The 16039-nt window shown below is 36.7% G+C and overlaps 2 protein-coding genes across 4 annotated transcripts in view; one reads left to right on the forward strand and one right to left on the reverse strand.

Annotated features, from left to right (window-relative positions):
• Positions 1-16039, forward strand: part of ACSF2 (acyl-CoA synthetase family member 2) — a 67496-nt gene that overhangs the window by 30531 nt on the left and 20926 nt on the right. The window contains exon 10 of the mRNA XM_058171379.1: positions 625-701. Within this exon, the coding sequence (XP_058027362.1) occupies positions 625-701 (77 nt within the window). The remainder of the gene's footprint in view (positions 1-624; positions 702-16039) is intronic.
• CHAD (chondroadherin) lies at positions 3707-15853 on the reverse strand. Of its 3 annotated transcripts, none has more exons than XR_009153706.1 (4): positions 14795-15852; positions 5933-6096; positions 4973-5586; positions 3707-4325 (listed from the first exon to the last, which is right to left on the reverse strand). XR_009153706.1 is itself a non-coding variant. In XM_058171367.1 (4 exons), the coding sequence occupies exons 1-3, from the start codon at positions 15812-15814 to the stop codon at positions 5445-5447; spliced, it is 1326 nt and encodes a 441-aa protein (XP_058027350.1). In that variant the 5' UTR covers positions 15815-15853; the 3' UTR covers positions 3707-4325; positions 5415-5444. The 3 variants fall into 3 exon arrangements, 2 of the variants coding, with proteins under 2 accessions (XP_058027350.1, XP_058027349.1); XM_058171367.1 differs by having other exon boundaries at positions 5415-5586; positions 14795-15853; XM_058171366.1 differs by having other exon boundaries at positions 5441-5586.

The following is a 16039-nucleotide window of genomic DNA, read 5'->3' on the forward strand; positions in this document are numbered from 1 at the left end:
ATGAACTGTATTTGTATTTTTATATTCACCAGTGTGTGGCAGTAGATATTAGGCATTGGCTGCACCAGTGGTGAAATTCAATTTTTTTTATTACCAGTTGTGTGGGCGTGACTTGGTGGGTGTGTTGTGGCTTGGTGGGTGTGGCAGGGGAAGGATACTGCAAAATCTCCATTCCCACCCCACTCCAGGGGAAGGATACTGCAAAATCCCCATTCCCTCCCCATTCCTGGGGGAAGGATATTGCAAAATCTCCATTCCCACCCCACTCTGGGGCTAGCCAGAGGTGGTATTTGCCGGTTCTCCGAACTACTCAAAATTTATGCTACCAGTTCTCCAGAACCTGCTGAATAGCACTCCTGGGTTGCACCTACATTCGGTATCCCTAGGAATTAAAGTGCATGGAAGCATCTCAAAGCAGATCTTTGCAAAAACAAGTCTTACGTGGGAGTCTAACTAGTTGCCTTCAAATAAGTTGAGTCTGCCTACTTTGTATATGAAATTTGGCTGTAATTCCAACTCTAATAGGAAATACTGTATTAGGGATACTATGGAAATTATAAATAATTCTGCAGTATTCTTAGAAGATTCTTTGAAGAACTTTCTACTTTTTTTTTCTTCCTCCAGGGGCTATTGGAGGTTCACCCGTGCCTCCTGAAGTCATGAAGAAGATTATCAAAGAAATGAATATGCGGGAGATAGTAGTGAGTCATTTTTTATTCTTGAATTGTGTAATTTCCTTTTGTGTATATTGTAGATGAGTACAGGGTATAGGGCTTGACTTGCAAAAAGCTTTGCACTGTGGTTACTGCATGTCAAGATGAAGAGATGACAGGGTTTGCTTTGACAGAGCACATTCCCTGCCTCTAGGGATAATTGCAAAAGCCAGAAGAAGCTTCCTCGTTTGTGCTCATACAATGTGCTCATAGGCAGAGAACTTGAAGTTTTGCAACTTGAGACGGATGGCTTCTTTGCTTTGTTCTTGGCAGCCAAGAGGGGGCAGCATTGCTTCATAAAGCATTTTGGGAAGAAGGAAAGTTTTTGGCTGGTGCTTTCATTGAAGCAAAGCATCCCTTTAAAGACCTACACAACTCTTTCTGCATAAATGTTTTTCATTAACTTTTTCAACTCCTATTAAATAAAACCAGCGGTGCAACTAAACTGGGAACAGAAGATGTAGCAGGATTCTAGAGAAAAGAAGATATCAGTGTAAATAGCTACAAGGACCTAGATGGGCAAGCACCAAGAGAAGGATTCATTTGCATTAACATATCTTGATATTGGAATGATTTGAAACTTAGTTTGAACACTATGAATTTCTCCCACTTTCTCTCAACTAAGGCTAAGACTGCTCATAATTTGGTAAGTGCTGATCACAACCCCAATCAAGTTGCTTCCTTTGGATTTTTCCCTTCTTTGATAATGATGAGTGGAAGTTTTTTAGAATCTATGGGCTTATGGGATAGCACGGGGCTGCGTTTGGGAAAAAGTCCTCTAATTTGTCTCTCTTTTTTGGCAAGAAAGAGTTGCTCCTACTTCCTCCAAAGGGCTTGAAAGCCTATTTCTACAATTGTATTGAAAATAGAGGGACCAAGCCTTGAGAAAATAGTAGGAAGTGGTGAGATGTCCTTCTCGGGGCAATTGTATAAGGAAGAAAGGGGACTTTGCTATAATTGTGTAACCAGCCAGTGTATTGGAATGTATCTTTTGTTGCTTGTACATATTAAGCCTTCCCTCTTTATCACTAAGGATATGGATTGTAATACATATTTTTTTGTCTCAGGTGAACAATGAGGCTCTTTGGACTAGACAATCGTTAGAGACTCTAAATTTCAGTTATCTGAAAACCAGATATTTTTCTCTGTCTATTAAATATGAGAGACAAATATATAGAGAGATTTTACTTCATAGTATGTATACTTCTCTGCCAGAATAGTTTTATAACATTGGGAAGTGCTATAAATATGGGGATCAGGAATGTAGCATTCTTTGTTGTCAAAATTAGCAGATAATTTTTCTTTACACAGCATGAAAACTTGATCACTTTGTCTTTGCAGCAGAAGCTTTATACAGAAATTATACATAAGAAAATATATAATTTGCTTTCTACATAAGAGTAAGAGGATACAATCCCCTTGGGTGTCATTTACATTCAGTAATGAATAAATACATATTTTAATGAAACTTTAGGGTTACAATGCAATTAAACTGAAACGATAGTATTATAAAATACATGATGATAAATCACAGTCATCTTGCCAACTATAACAATATTTCTGAGATAAACAAATAGTCAAGGTGTCATTTTCTAACATGGCATGTCTCTGGTCTCTTCTACTCCAGTTGTCAAATTTCCTACTTTAATAAAGAAAAGTCTGCTCTGCATCAGCCTGTTATGATACCCTTTATAAATGGGCTGAAAACCTTAAGTGGGTACAGAAAGGGTGCTGGCTAATATATCAGATTTTGCGTTGGCCCAGTTGTTTTCTAATTCCATAGCTAACTAAAGAATACAGGAAGAGTGAGTGAAGGTCAAGTTGTCTTGAAGGACAGCCTGTTATATCATTTGTGATATTCCCAGATTGTTGTTGTTTTTCAATTTGGGAGGGGGAATCAGTTTTCTCTGTATACTGGAATTAAATTGAAATTAAATCTAATTTCATTTAATAGGTCTTTCTCATCATAAGAATGAGTAGCATTAGAAACCTAATTCCATTTTTAGGTTTTTGATTCCATAAGATACCCTGATTCTCTTTTATTCAGTTCAGTTCTTCTATTGTAAATTGCCAGCTCCCTCTTTTCTTATGACTAGATTGCATATCTTTTCTCCTTAAAAAATACAGGGCCATCATTTAACTTCCTCAAGTGGAGAAATACTCTATTCAATGAGCTGCACCTTTAGAATAATAAAGCATGAGTTACTTAAGTATATAAGGTCAAAACCTTCTCATATATCTATTTTTAGTTCTTGTAATATGGAGGATGGATTTGAAATACAAGTCTAATTTTGTTAGCCATTCAGTAACGTATAACTACTTTGCTATATACACAGCAAATCCAAACATGTAAGGCAATTACCAGTAGTAAGTTTCAATTTTGTTTGCTACAGGTTCACGCGCGGGCACTTGCCGGCGTGCGCAGAAGCTTCTGCACATGCACAGAGTCGTCCGGATGAGTGGGTGGAGCCTCCTGCTGCTCCCGCTATCCAGGACGAACCGTTAGCAACCCACCACTGGGCAGTACCTAGCATTACTAATTAAAATGCATTTATTCTTGTTTCCTCTATCAGTTTTTTTAATAACTTGAAGATTCAAGATTGTCCTAGGACTGTTCTCTTAATTTGCTTCCTATCTAATGGCTCCTAGTAGAAAGGCATTGTACTGCTGCTCCATATATTTAAAAGTTAAAAAGGTATCATTAAAAAGATAATGATACCATTTCTTAGATTAACTAACAATTAGATAAATAATTCATCTGGGATCCAAATACCTAGGAACACTGTAGATCAGTTTCTAGAAATGAAGTGAGCTGTGAAACTTTGAAGACAAGATTACTGCAAAGACCAGAGTCACTATCTTTATGGTTTCAGGCAAATCTTGTTTAAAATTGGTTTGTGGGAAGGGAAAAAGCTATGCTTTTAAAGTCTGTGTTTTAGCTTCTAAGCAAATTGAGAATTCCCTAATCTTCTTTTCTCACCCTTTCATCCTCAAAACACAATGCTTGGCTTTCCTGAGCTCAGAGACCTAACTTTTGAATTATATTTTCCCCATAGTATAAAATGCTTCTGCAAATAAATTTTACACTGCCATCTGGGTTCCATTTATCTCATTTAGCACACTCTCATCGCCTTCTGACAATCTCTAGAAATAAAATAAAATAAAATAATTCAATTCTTTCAGTTAGAATACTAACGTGTTCTAACATGTAAGGAGATTTTTTATGCTTTCTGTTCATTACTTGGCTTTTGGAAGGCAAATCCTGGAAATCAAATGGCTGGCTGAATGACAGCAAGAAAGATGACTATTTTATAGGCAATATCTCATTTGGCTTGCTGTAGCTCTGTCATGCATAGGTTTATGTTTCTAAAAAGTATAATTTAAAATAATATTTATAATATGGGAAGCGGGGGCAAGGAGACTGTATGGTAAAGTCTACCTGAAATTTGCCTGCTGCAGGAAATAGATATGTTTGAGATTTACTGTTTCCAATAGAAAGGAGTTTTTTTAGGATGAAGGACTTCTGGTCAGTACTTTTCTGGTTGGTTGATTGACGTGTAGAGTTATCTGGAGTTACTTTTCTGGATCCTTTTCATGGGAAAAAGAGATCTTCTAAGCAAGAGAAACAATGATGATAGTTTAATGCCTTCAATGATTCAAGGGAGTTCACATCCTTTGTCTAATCTTTAACCTTTCTAAATAATCCAGGGAAATAATTCATAAATACTGTAGATGAAGAAAAATTGAGGCTGAAGAAAGTTCCTTCATGATAGGAGTAAGTTTTGCCTTCAATCTTTCACTGATTATGGTATTCTATCTCACAACTATCAGGTATGAAATGCTACTGGTTTGGGCCGGTTCACCCGAATTGGTAGTAAAATATGCTACTGGTTCGCTGAACTGGTAGTAAAATAAGTAAAAAAAAAAGTTCCGAAGATCAGGTGAGCGACGTGCGATCGTCAGAACTTTTTTTTTACTTTTTAAAACATTTTTAATTACTGGTTCTGGAGAACTGGTTGCAAAAAAATGCTTAAAAAGTAAAAAAAAAAAAGTTCCAACGATTGTGCGTCGCTCAGCTGATCTTCAAAACTTTTTTAAAACTTTTTTTACTTTCAGCTGTGATTGTCGGAACCTTTTTTTTACCTTTTTAAAGCATTTTTAATAGTAAAAAATAGTAAAAAATGTTTTTTAAAAGTTTTTAAAAAGGTTCCCAAGCTTGCTCACCACAGCTGATTCCCACCCCTAGCTGTTCTACTTACCTTCCGATGCGTACTGTGCATGCGTCGCTCAGCACGTGTTTGATGTGTACTGCACATGCCCAGCCAGTGAACCGCTAGTAAACCGGTTCAGATTTCACCACTGTCCTATACTTAAGTAAAATTACATTGGCATTCTAAAAGGGGGGAGGTATTGAAATGGTCTGTGAGAATGCTTTTGAGAGATAGGAGAAAGAAGAGGAAAAGGAGGATGAACAGGAGATTAGTTAACAATCAGATAAGAGACAGCTTAGCCCACAGAAGAAATAAGGCAGGGAAAATATCTCAGAAGGGACCCTCCCTAGTTTCTTGGACTGTAAAGATGGGCGGGGGGAATATACCTTTAGATTTACAAGATTTGTACTTTAATCTTACAATAAGATAGTGTTAGTCATAGTCGGCACTTCTTGCCTAGACCACCTCTAAGGGTTGGCAGATATTTAACTGAAAATTCTGGAAAAACTGGATTGCCTGCTTAATGGCGATTTCCTTTTTTGGATCTCTTAGAGGGAAGTTTGCAGCTACGGAGCGCAGCAGTGTCTCGAATCTGCTGTCCTCGAGTCTGAGGAGGTGATGCACAGACTGCATCTGGGCGAGTACGAGTAGATCCCAGCCACCTACAGAAAAAGAAAAATCCTCAGAATCACCCAAGGAGAACATGGTTAAGCAGATTTTCAGTTGACCCCTCATGTCCTTTATTTTTATTTTTTTATTTGCATTTGCATTCTCCGAAGACTCACTATGTTAGCAATATTTATTTATTTATTATATTTATTAATGTATGAATTAATGATTAATTAATATAATTAATTATTATTACTATTAATAATTAATTAATTAATTATAATAAATAATAACAATTAATAATAAAAATAATAAAATAATAATAAATAATTATTAATAATTAATTAATTAATTAATTAATTAATTAATTAGCAAGATGGGTGGGATTGGTACTCTTACCTGCGCAAAGGTGCTAACTGACAAGAACAATGCCAAGGGTTGTTGGACAGGGACAGTATCTGAAGACGGGTGAATGGAAAGCTCCTAGGAAGACTGGAAATTTTGTTGTGCTCTATATGAACATTCTTCAGTGCAGTTGTCCCAATGAATGCTTTTTCTGAAAACTGAAGCACAGGAGCAGATAATAAAAATGGAAAATAAACTAAAATCATGCTTATCCTCTAGTCTAGTTCTAGTTAAACAATCAATTTTGAGTAATGATCCAAAATTTTAGAAATTAAAGAGAGGGAAGGCAAAACCATAGCCCAATGTCCAGTGGTCATTCTTCCTGACTTCTGTCTTGCTTGGTATTCTGTTGAAATGTTGTAAAAATATTTCGTAACATTTTAGGGGATGGGAATCAGGACAAGTAGTAGAATGAAACACTCTTTCGACCTTCTGCAATTTCACACAACACATTCCTTGATGCAAATCTACCTCATGGGATATACTATAAATACATAAAAAATGTCATATATGCCAAGGAACCATGGAAGGTCCTGATAGTTACTTGCCTAACGTGTGAAATGTTCCACATTTCCATCCTTTTGACGATAAGCATCCTTAGGAAATAAAACACCATAATATTGAATTGTATGAGGTGTTTTCTACTGTGGTAAAAAAAGGAAACAAGCATGGGTGGGAATATGTTGAAAGGCTAATACTTGATGGTTTGTTAAATACTTTACTTTGGTTGTATGCCTTTTACTGTTTTAAAGGAAAGGTGTTCTTCAACTTCTCCCATTTCTTTTTAGACATTGCTTCATCTTAAACCAGCAAAAAGGTTTTTTGGCTTCTAGAACTGAAATTCTTTCTGGCATCCTGTTGCCACATATAGAGAGAGGAATATTTGTGGAGACTCAAAAGGGTTGCAGACTTGGTGAAGATCCAGTGAACTCCCAATGGAAAGTTACACTTGGCGTTCATGTAGAAGCAGCAAGGCAAATTTCCAGATGCTCAGATTCCTCTTCTCGTCTCTTGGTCCTCACTTGTTATTCATTAGTGCTGAAGAATCAAAATGTTTACATCCTAAAGTCTTGGCTTCAAAAATTTAACTCTCCTATGGAATTAGGATGGCAAAAATAAAGGAGTTAAGACAGCTATTCCTACTCTTTTTCCCTTAAGCCTATCTCTCAGTATTGATTTAGTTTGCAATAATTGTTATAAAGATAGTGTGCACTCTCTTGGAAGTCTCTCTCTCTCTCTCTCTCTCTCTCTCTCTCTCTCTCTCTCTCTCTCTCTCTCTCTATATATATATATATATATATATATATATATATATATATATATGTTTTCTGAGGTTTTCACGGGTGTTTGTATATAGGTCTTTGGTTGTTCGGGTTTTCTCCCGTGTAAAATTAGACACTTCTAATTTTACAGGAGAAAACCAACAACCAAAGACCTACATATATATATATATATATATATATATATATATATACATACATACATACATACATACATACATACATACATACATACATACACGAAAACAAATATGTAGGTCTTTGGTTATTCGGGTTTTCTCCGCGTAAAATTGGAAGTGTCTTGGCGACGTTTCGACAAAGTCTCATTCGTCATCTTCAGGCTTCAGTTCGTGCTTCTGGGAGCAATGTGTGATTGCAGCTGTTTCTTCCTTTTTAACTGCTAGTGGGGGTTTGAACTGATTGGGTGGGAGCTTGGCTGTGCTCTGATTGGATGGGGGGGTTTTCTGCTCTGATTGGCTGGGGGTGTGTCCTGTTTGGGTGGGGGCTTAGTTGTGTTCAGATTAGTCTGAGTTGCAGGGGGATTTGAGCTGGTGAGCTGCATTGCTGTTGTTTGGCTTCGTGGTCGTGCTACATCTTCATAGTGGGTGTCAATCTGCTGCATGTATGGATTGGAGGGGTTTGAAATGGCTAATGAGACTTCGTCGAAACGTCGCCAAGACACTTCCAATTTTACGCGGGAGAAAACCCGAATAACCAAAGACCTACATACAAACACCCGGAACACACTCAGAAAACGAAAACATATATATATATATATATATATATATATATATATATATATATATATATATATATATATATATATATATATATATATATACACACACACATATATATACATACATTATATATATATATATATATATATATATATATATATATATATATATATATATATATATATATATATATATATACTTATTGATTATGACTTCCATAATACTTTTTATTCTGCCCACTTTATGTGTTTTCAGGGAAATTAAATATACACAAAAGTTCTTCCAGAAGATATTTTTTTATCTTGTAATCTTGTTTCCTATATGGACATTTATAAAGGATTAGGGGACTCTAAGCCTCATAATCTTCCATGGTTGTCCCTTCTGTTTTCCTACTGCTGCTTCAGTCCTTTTTTATCTTTTCACAAAAAGTCCAATCAGGGAGGAAAGAGAGAATAATTGCACTTTTGATCAAGAAACAGCTTAATGAAACAAATTTCCAGAAAATCCTCCAAGTTCCTGTCCCATTTTTCAAAGCACACATCTTTTAAATATCTAGATATAAGAGAGCATTTCTCCCATTCCAGCAATTTAACAATAAAATATTAATCTCTTCCAATCTGATAGCATTGTCAAAATCAAATTATTCAAAATATTGGTTTGCTGTAACAGTTGAATAACGGACATCAAGGAATTTCCAACTGTATCTTTTTCCTGAAATTTATCTGTGAACCATCACTGAATGAATCCCAGCAGATCCTATTTGAGCTGTTGGTAGTATTTTTTTTTTCATGATAGATGTGAGAGTAGATAGCTAACTTTTCAGCCAATTGAAGAACATTTTATCCTTTAAACAGTTATATTTTAATTTGTAAATCTTCATTTTTGCATTTCAGAGGCAAAAATGCTGTAATTTTGGCTCCTTTGTGTACGTAGGAGATCTCAGACCTTTGCTTCCTTTTTTTGGTAGTATCTTGGTAATTCTTACAGCCATCACCCGTCTTCCATTCTGTAAAGCTGCTTCCTGGTGTTAGAGCATAGAGGTATATCTATTCAGAGTATTCACTCTTTTCTTGGGAGACAGCCCAATCACACAATAAAATCAAGATTTATTTTCAAAAGAAAATATAATATCTAACTCTTTTTATTTATTTTTTATGTTAAAATTCATAAACTTAATATTGTAGAAGATGAATTATAGAGCTACCCAAATTATAAAATAGCAGTTTGGTTAAAATAAGAAAAACATTAAAATATATAGAAAAAATATAAGATGGAATTAATTTGTCACAGATCTCTCAAAAACTCCAGAAATATAGTGAGAAAAGAATCCAAATGGTTATTAGAGTGCAGTTCTGCAGGCTACTTCTGCTACCTGCCAGCTGCCTGCAATTTGGCAGTTCGAATCTCACCAGACTCAAGGTTGACTCAGCCTTCCATCCTTCCAAGATTGGTAAAATGAGGACCCATTGTTGGGGGCAATGTGCTGACTCTGTAAACTGCTTAGAGAGGGCTGTAAAACACCTTGAAGCGGTATGTAAATCTAAGTTGCTATTGCTATAAGATATAAGCCTACGGTGTAGATAAAAGATAAGAGATAAATCCAATTTTCTAGTCACTCTCTCAGCTCTAGGAAAGAGGCAATGGCAAACCACTTCTGAAAAACCTTGCCAAGAAAACTGCAGGGACTTGTATGCAGCAGGCTATCACTGTGTATTTATGTTGTGTATGCACTGTCTTGGAACGGAATTCTTTGTGTTATGTATCATAAATGTGGCCAAGAGAAGGTTCAAAAGTTTTATTTTTCCATAACCACAATTGGCCATTTCACCTAATAATTAAACTATGATTGCTATAATCTATTATTTGTTTGGGAAAAAGCTACTTGAAACCATGATTTAAAGTGAGAACAACCAATGTCCTTTTGCTTGGAGTATTGGTTTAGATTATTGTGTATTGGATAGCTTCACAAATCTGACAATATTCTACTTCATTAAAACAAAATACACCAACAATTTGTGGAGTACGATAAATCCCTTTAATGGGCATCTTGGTAGAATGGATTAATCATTTTGTACAAGATCTTAACCATATTTGCTAAAATCTGTCAAAATTAATCTATTGGCAGTAGAATTAATAATTAAAGAAAACTTTCTTGCTTAACTATTGTCTCGGGGCTAATTTGGACTAATTTACTGTGCTGTAGAATTCTTTCCACGTTATGCATAAAACATACCACTTAAAGCCCTTAATAATTGTTTTAAGTGATTACTCTGCTCTTTTTCACTAGGTTTGTTATCCACTTGTAAAATGCTGCCAAGTTAAGGAAAATTCAGCTAGCTGCTGACTATATGCACTGAGAACAGATACTTAGTGATCAAAAATTTGCTGTCAGAAATAGGTACTCCTTTGTGGAGTTTATCTTAGTGCCACCAGAATAAGAGTGTAAATTTGAAGATTAATCTTGCAGGAAAATCTAAGAGGAAGGAGGTGTTTCATATGTTAATATAAGGGCATGGATATTGTTTTATTTGTTTGTTTATATACCATTTTTATTATTTCTACAAATAACTTAAGGCGATGAACATACTCAACATACTCTTATTTCCCCCACAACAATAACCTGTGAGGTGACTTGAGCTGGCTTTCATAGCCAAAGCAGAACCTGAACTTATGGTCTCTTACTTTCTAGCCCAGTGCCTTAACTACTAGATAAATCTGGTTTTTCATCCTACTGTAGTGGCATGGAAGGTACCATATCTTAGACTTAGAGATTTCCAACATACTTAGAGGTTTCTAGGATAATGTGGCCATATGTGGATAGTTCTAAAAAAATCCAGAAGTTTTGGGTGCTCCATTACTGGAGGTTTTTTATAAGAAATAGGATAGCCATTTATCCAGAATGATATAGTGTCTCCTGCTTGAGTAGGGGGTTGGAGTAGAAGACTTCCAAGGTCCCTTCCAATTCTGGTATTCTGTATTCTGTAACTACTGTAGAATAAGACTGGATGGAGGAAATAATAATAAAATGTCTTTACAGGTAGAAAAATAGGGTATTGCTTGTTGAAATCACCATATTGGGAAATGAAACAATAAAATACCTGTGAATTGCAACTCCATATTGCAACTCAGTGCTCAAAATGTCACTAAGATAACTTTTGCTTCCCCATGGGCCTGTTTTTGTGTCTCATTCCTTTAAAAACAAAGAAGGAAATCGTGATGAGATACTGAAAAAGGCAAAAGAGCTTATGATATTGTGGACAGCTCCTGTGTGGATTTCTTTGGTGTGCCTTTTTAAAAAAGCTGAAAATCTACGGGGTTGTTAAAGAGCAATCTTGTTGCTGGTATACAGGGAAGATCAAAATGTGATCAATGATTCTGTATTGCAAGAAGTCATTAGTATACTGCACATTTCTTCGTTCTTGAGTATCTTTTTGTTTAAAATAATACTTTTGCTTCATTTTCTTTATTTTATTGTGCACAGTACCTTTTTCCACAGAAGTCTTTTGGAAATCTTTATTCCTTCATATATATCTGTTAAGAGAGACCTTTTTAATGATTATACTCGGATTGTCATGAATTCTATTGCAAAATTCCCACACAGTTTTCCAAAATGCACAGAATTCTGAGCAAGTTTTTAAGATTTTGTAAATGAAGAAAGAGCTATCCTATCATCAAAAAATCTCCTCATTATTTTGTGCATGAATGAATTCTTCTTCCCACCCAAGTTCCCTCCTCTTTCTAGCTACTAGCCTTAACACCTATCATCCTACCACATGTCTGTACTTTATTTTGCTTCTTAGCATTTTAATTTACTAAGCTTTTCATTCTGCCTTCACTTTGTGTTCCTTGAGCTTGTGGGGGATGATTGTTTTGCTGGTTTAATTCACTTGGACAATTTCATCATGGCACTAAAGCCATTGGAAATAGTACTTCTTGTTTACCTGGAAGGCATCCATCCTGCCGCTTCTCTTTCATGTGGTTTCTTGTTCCCTCAGGGACATGGTATATCCGACATGAGGTCATTCTGTTTCCTATTTACAACCAGATTCTCATATATCATGCTTCTGCATGAGGGACATGATTCATCCGTTGAGAAGAAGGGGAGTATTTTGTTGCTTACCTGAATATCCCACTAACTTTCCAGAGAGAACAGGACTTCTTTGTGAAGTGCTGTGAGAGTTTCCTTTGAGAAATGATCAATAAACAAATCCTTCTTAATAAAATATAAGATTGGGGAGGAGGAGAAAAAAAGAAGGACATCCTTGTGTGTGCTCAGTTTATCTGTCTCCAGTGTTCGCCAGGTTGTACTATCATCCACCTCTTTTTGAAAGTCACTACATTTTACCAACAAGTGATCAACCCAGTATTTTAAGAACGGAGTCTAATTCTCCTCACAACCTTTCATTTGTCTCTTTTTCTTTCCTTCCTTCTTTCCTCCTTCCTTCCTTCCTTCCTTCCTTCCTTCCTTCCTTCCTTCCTTCCCTCCCTCCCTCCCTCCCTCCCTCCCTCCCCCCCTTTTCTCTTTAAATACAAGTATGTGTATGTATTGTAATATGTGTGTCTATGTGTGTGTATCATATACACTTTTATGCTGATGGAAGTTATATATTGAACTAAAACAAACCATAATGTTTAGTTCTGGTTTAGTATGTTATGTGAGTTTACCCATAGTAGTTGTTTGTAAAAAGTGATTTAAGGCTTTGCGTGTTGGATCAAACTAGCCAATTGTGGCTTAGGTGGAAACCCAATAGACACTTAGGGCTCATCCTCATGTCACTCTAATTGCAGCATGAGCCAAATTCTGGTGGTGTTGCCTTCATCTTTTGAAGGCAAAAGTACTAGGCTTGTGGTCAATTTAAACTGGGAAAGAGCCGGGCTCTGTCAGCTGGCCAATGCTAGTGGTATATACATATACACACAAGGACTGTCTTCATATTCTCTACGTTTATTTATATATGTATACATATACATGCATGTGTATACATATACACATATTCTTATATGAAGTATAAGAGAGAAAACAAGGAATAAATGGGACAGCATTGAGCAGCAAAAGATAAAAAGTTATCAGGTTCTATTTCTAGATACTAGATTTATCATTTGCTAATAAGATTTAAGCTCATGAGGACATTGCAGGAAAGTTATCTCGTATATTCATGCATCAGTTATAGGGATATGAGGAAGAGCCCTTAAATAATAAATCATGATTAAACAATCTCATCTAAGACTGTAATAAAATATTTGCTTATTACAGTTAAGAAAATCATATGTAGCATGAGATGTAAACTCGGTTCATTTTCCCTCCCTCCCTCCCTCCCTCTCTCCTTCTCTCCCTCCTCCCTCCCTCTCTCTGTAATTTTTTTCTGAGAGTATAATCATTTCCTTTATTCAGGTCAACAGTATGCCAGCTACTTTATAAAACAAAAATGGTGGATGAATGCTCACAAACAATATTTCACAGATGAGATAAAGGCAGTAAGGAAAAGAGGAGCTAAAATTAGTAGCAGGCATGGGGGTAAGTAAGAAGTTGTGAAAGTGAAGGACATCAAAACAGAATTTGTTTAGCTTCTCTTACAGCAAAAGAAAAAGGCCCTGTAAGTTGACTACAGAGATAGGTGGCAATATAAATTTGATAAGTAAAAAAAATACAGTAAACAAGCAAGCAAGCACAATGCAAGACAGAGAATGTGTGTTTGCTGGGGGGGGGGGAGGTTTCTGCCCAGATTAGTTTAATTCCTTAGGATCTAAATACGGAGAACCACTTTTATTGAATAAAAAATCCATGTAACCCAGCAGAACCTGACTGCCAATTTGCTAATTATAAGCACTTTTTTCTGACAGAGACTAATGGTCTTGTGTATAGCTCATTAAATGGACAACTAATACCTGTGTAACTGTAGCCTTTTGTTCCCGAAAAACATTTCTTTTACTTTCCATCGCCTTCGTACTGTTATCTAATTACTGTTTGCAGACATGCTGGAGAATTTTGGGAGTTGACGTTCATAATATCTTAAAGTGGCCAAGGTTGAGGAACACTGATTTAAGGTCTTCTATCCTCCTGCTTTCATCTTTCATCTTTAAAACCAGCAGAGACTGTGCTATTGGAAAGTGATGATCCCTTAGTCTTTCAGCTCTGATATTACAATACCAAGGTGACTGATCCAGGGTGAATGGAAAGGAAAGAAGCAGGGTTTTTTCCCACATCCTTTTCCTCAGTTCCATTCTTCTGGATCTCCTCACCATAAGTGTGACAAAGCATAATCATATAATTTGGTCCCATTCTCTTTAGCCATCAGAAGTTGTCCCCAGTTTCTGAAGACAAGTAAATAACTATTTTAAGGTAGACACAGACTTGTCTGTGGAGGGAGGAAATGTGCAATTCCTTTCTTTGTAGTTTAACTTCTGTTTTGAAAGATTTCCCCCCCCCCCCCGCCTTTCGATTGAGAGCTATATATTTTGCACCAGCCATAGGTCCACTTTTAGGACCCTATATAACCTAAATGTAAAGTTTTAATACTCCTGCAATGTTTTTCCTAATTGTACTATTTTATTTCCTCCCCGCCCCCCCCGCCCCCCCGCCGCCATCCCCAAATTGGATTATAAGGAAAAACTCAGAATAATGATAGTAGTATTCATTCCTGTCAGAGAAAGTAAAAAGTTGTGCTTGAGAGTTTCCCTTCGAGGCATGGACCGAATCTGACCCTGCCTGTATAGAATTCATCCTCTATTTCTTGGTTATGCTGAAAAATTACAGGATTTGACAAATGGACAAATTGGTACATTATAAATTCTAGAAAGAAGGAAAAAGAAGGCAGAAAGCTCTGAGAAATGCTTACCTTTTCTAATCCCATGTTGTCCAAGCTGAGAGTCTCCATGTATCGTCCAAAAGATTGAAAGGCTAAATCTGGAATGGACTTCATTGGGTTGTTTGAGAGCTTCAGGTCTTCCACCACCCTTAATTTGCTCATGGCAGCCACAGGGTAGCTGCTTAGCTGGTTCTTATCCAAGTGGAATATGGCTAGGTTTTCCACATCTTCCAAGGCCCCAGGTTGGATGGAGGAGATTGAGTTATTAGAGAAATAGAGCCAGCGAAGATTCTTAGTACCATGGAAGGCTCCTGTTCTCAGCTCTCGGAGCTTATTATTACCTAGCTGCAGGATGAAAAGATTAATCAGTGGAGAGAGGAGCCCCTTGGGCAGGTCAGATATCTTGTTATGATCTAGGTAGAGGTAAGTAAGTTCTCTCAGGTCATCAAAGGCTCCAATCTTTATGGTACTGATGTCATTATTTGACAAGTAAAGGTAGACCAGCTGCTTCAGGCCGCGGAAAGCTCCACTGGAGATTTCTTTGATGTGGGAATGTTGGAGGTGAAGAGAGACAAGATTTTTCATCTCTCTGAAACCGTTGGTTGGCAGCACAGGGAAATTGTTCCTCTGCAGATTGAGAAGCCGGGTTTGCTCAGCTACTTTGGGAATCCTTCTCAATCCAACGTTGTCACAAATGACATGGTGGAGGTCTCCTCCGTGACAGTGACAATTCTGAGGACAGGCCTGAAGAACAGGAAGAAGGCATGTAAGCAAGGCGATGAATTTGAGCAAGACGTTTGATGGGTCCATGCCTACAGAGCTGTGGTAGACATGCAGGAGGAGGGAGAAGGTTGAATGAAAGAGAAAGTAAGTCTGCAGCATGTTGAACACAGCCCTATTTATAATGCTATTAAAAAGCAAAATCCTTCCCACTAACCACAGAAGTAGCCAGATGCTGACTTGGAAGTAACTGTTTTCAAGAACCTGGTGTGGCTTTAACCCTTTGATATCAAGCAAAGAGAGAAAGGATGCCTGATTTTCTCTTTTCATGGCTTTAGTTTTCTTTTCAAGCAAATAATCACACAAAAAATGTACTCTATATTACTTGCAGGAATTTCATTTTTTGTTAGCTATGTGCACAGAAAATAAGGGCTGTCCCCAGGTCCTTGATTCTTTAGTTATTGTGAGATTTCTTGTTCAGTTTAAAGTGACTGATATAAGAACCATGCCTTCCAGAATCTAGAGAGAAACAGTTTGAATTCCCTCACCATGCAA

The sequence above is a fragment of the Ahaetulla prasina genome, chromosome 2 (genome assembly GCF_028640845.1).
Source record: "Ahaetulla prasina isolate Xishuangbanna chromosome 2, ASM2864084v1, whole genome shotgun sequence".
Lineage (NCBI taxonomy): Eukaryota > Metazoa > Chordata > Lepidosauria > Squamata > Colubridae > Ahaetulla > Ahaetulla prasina.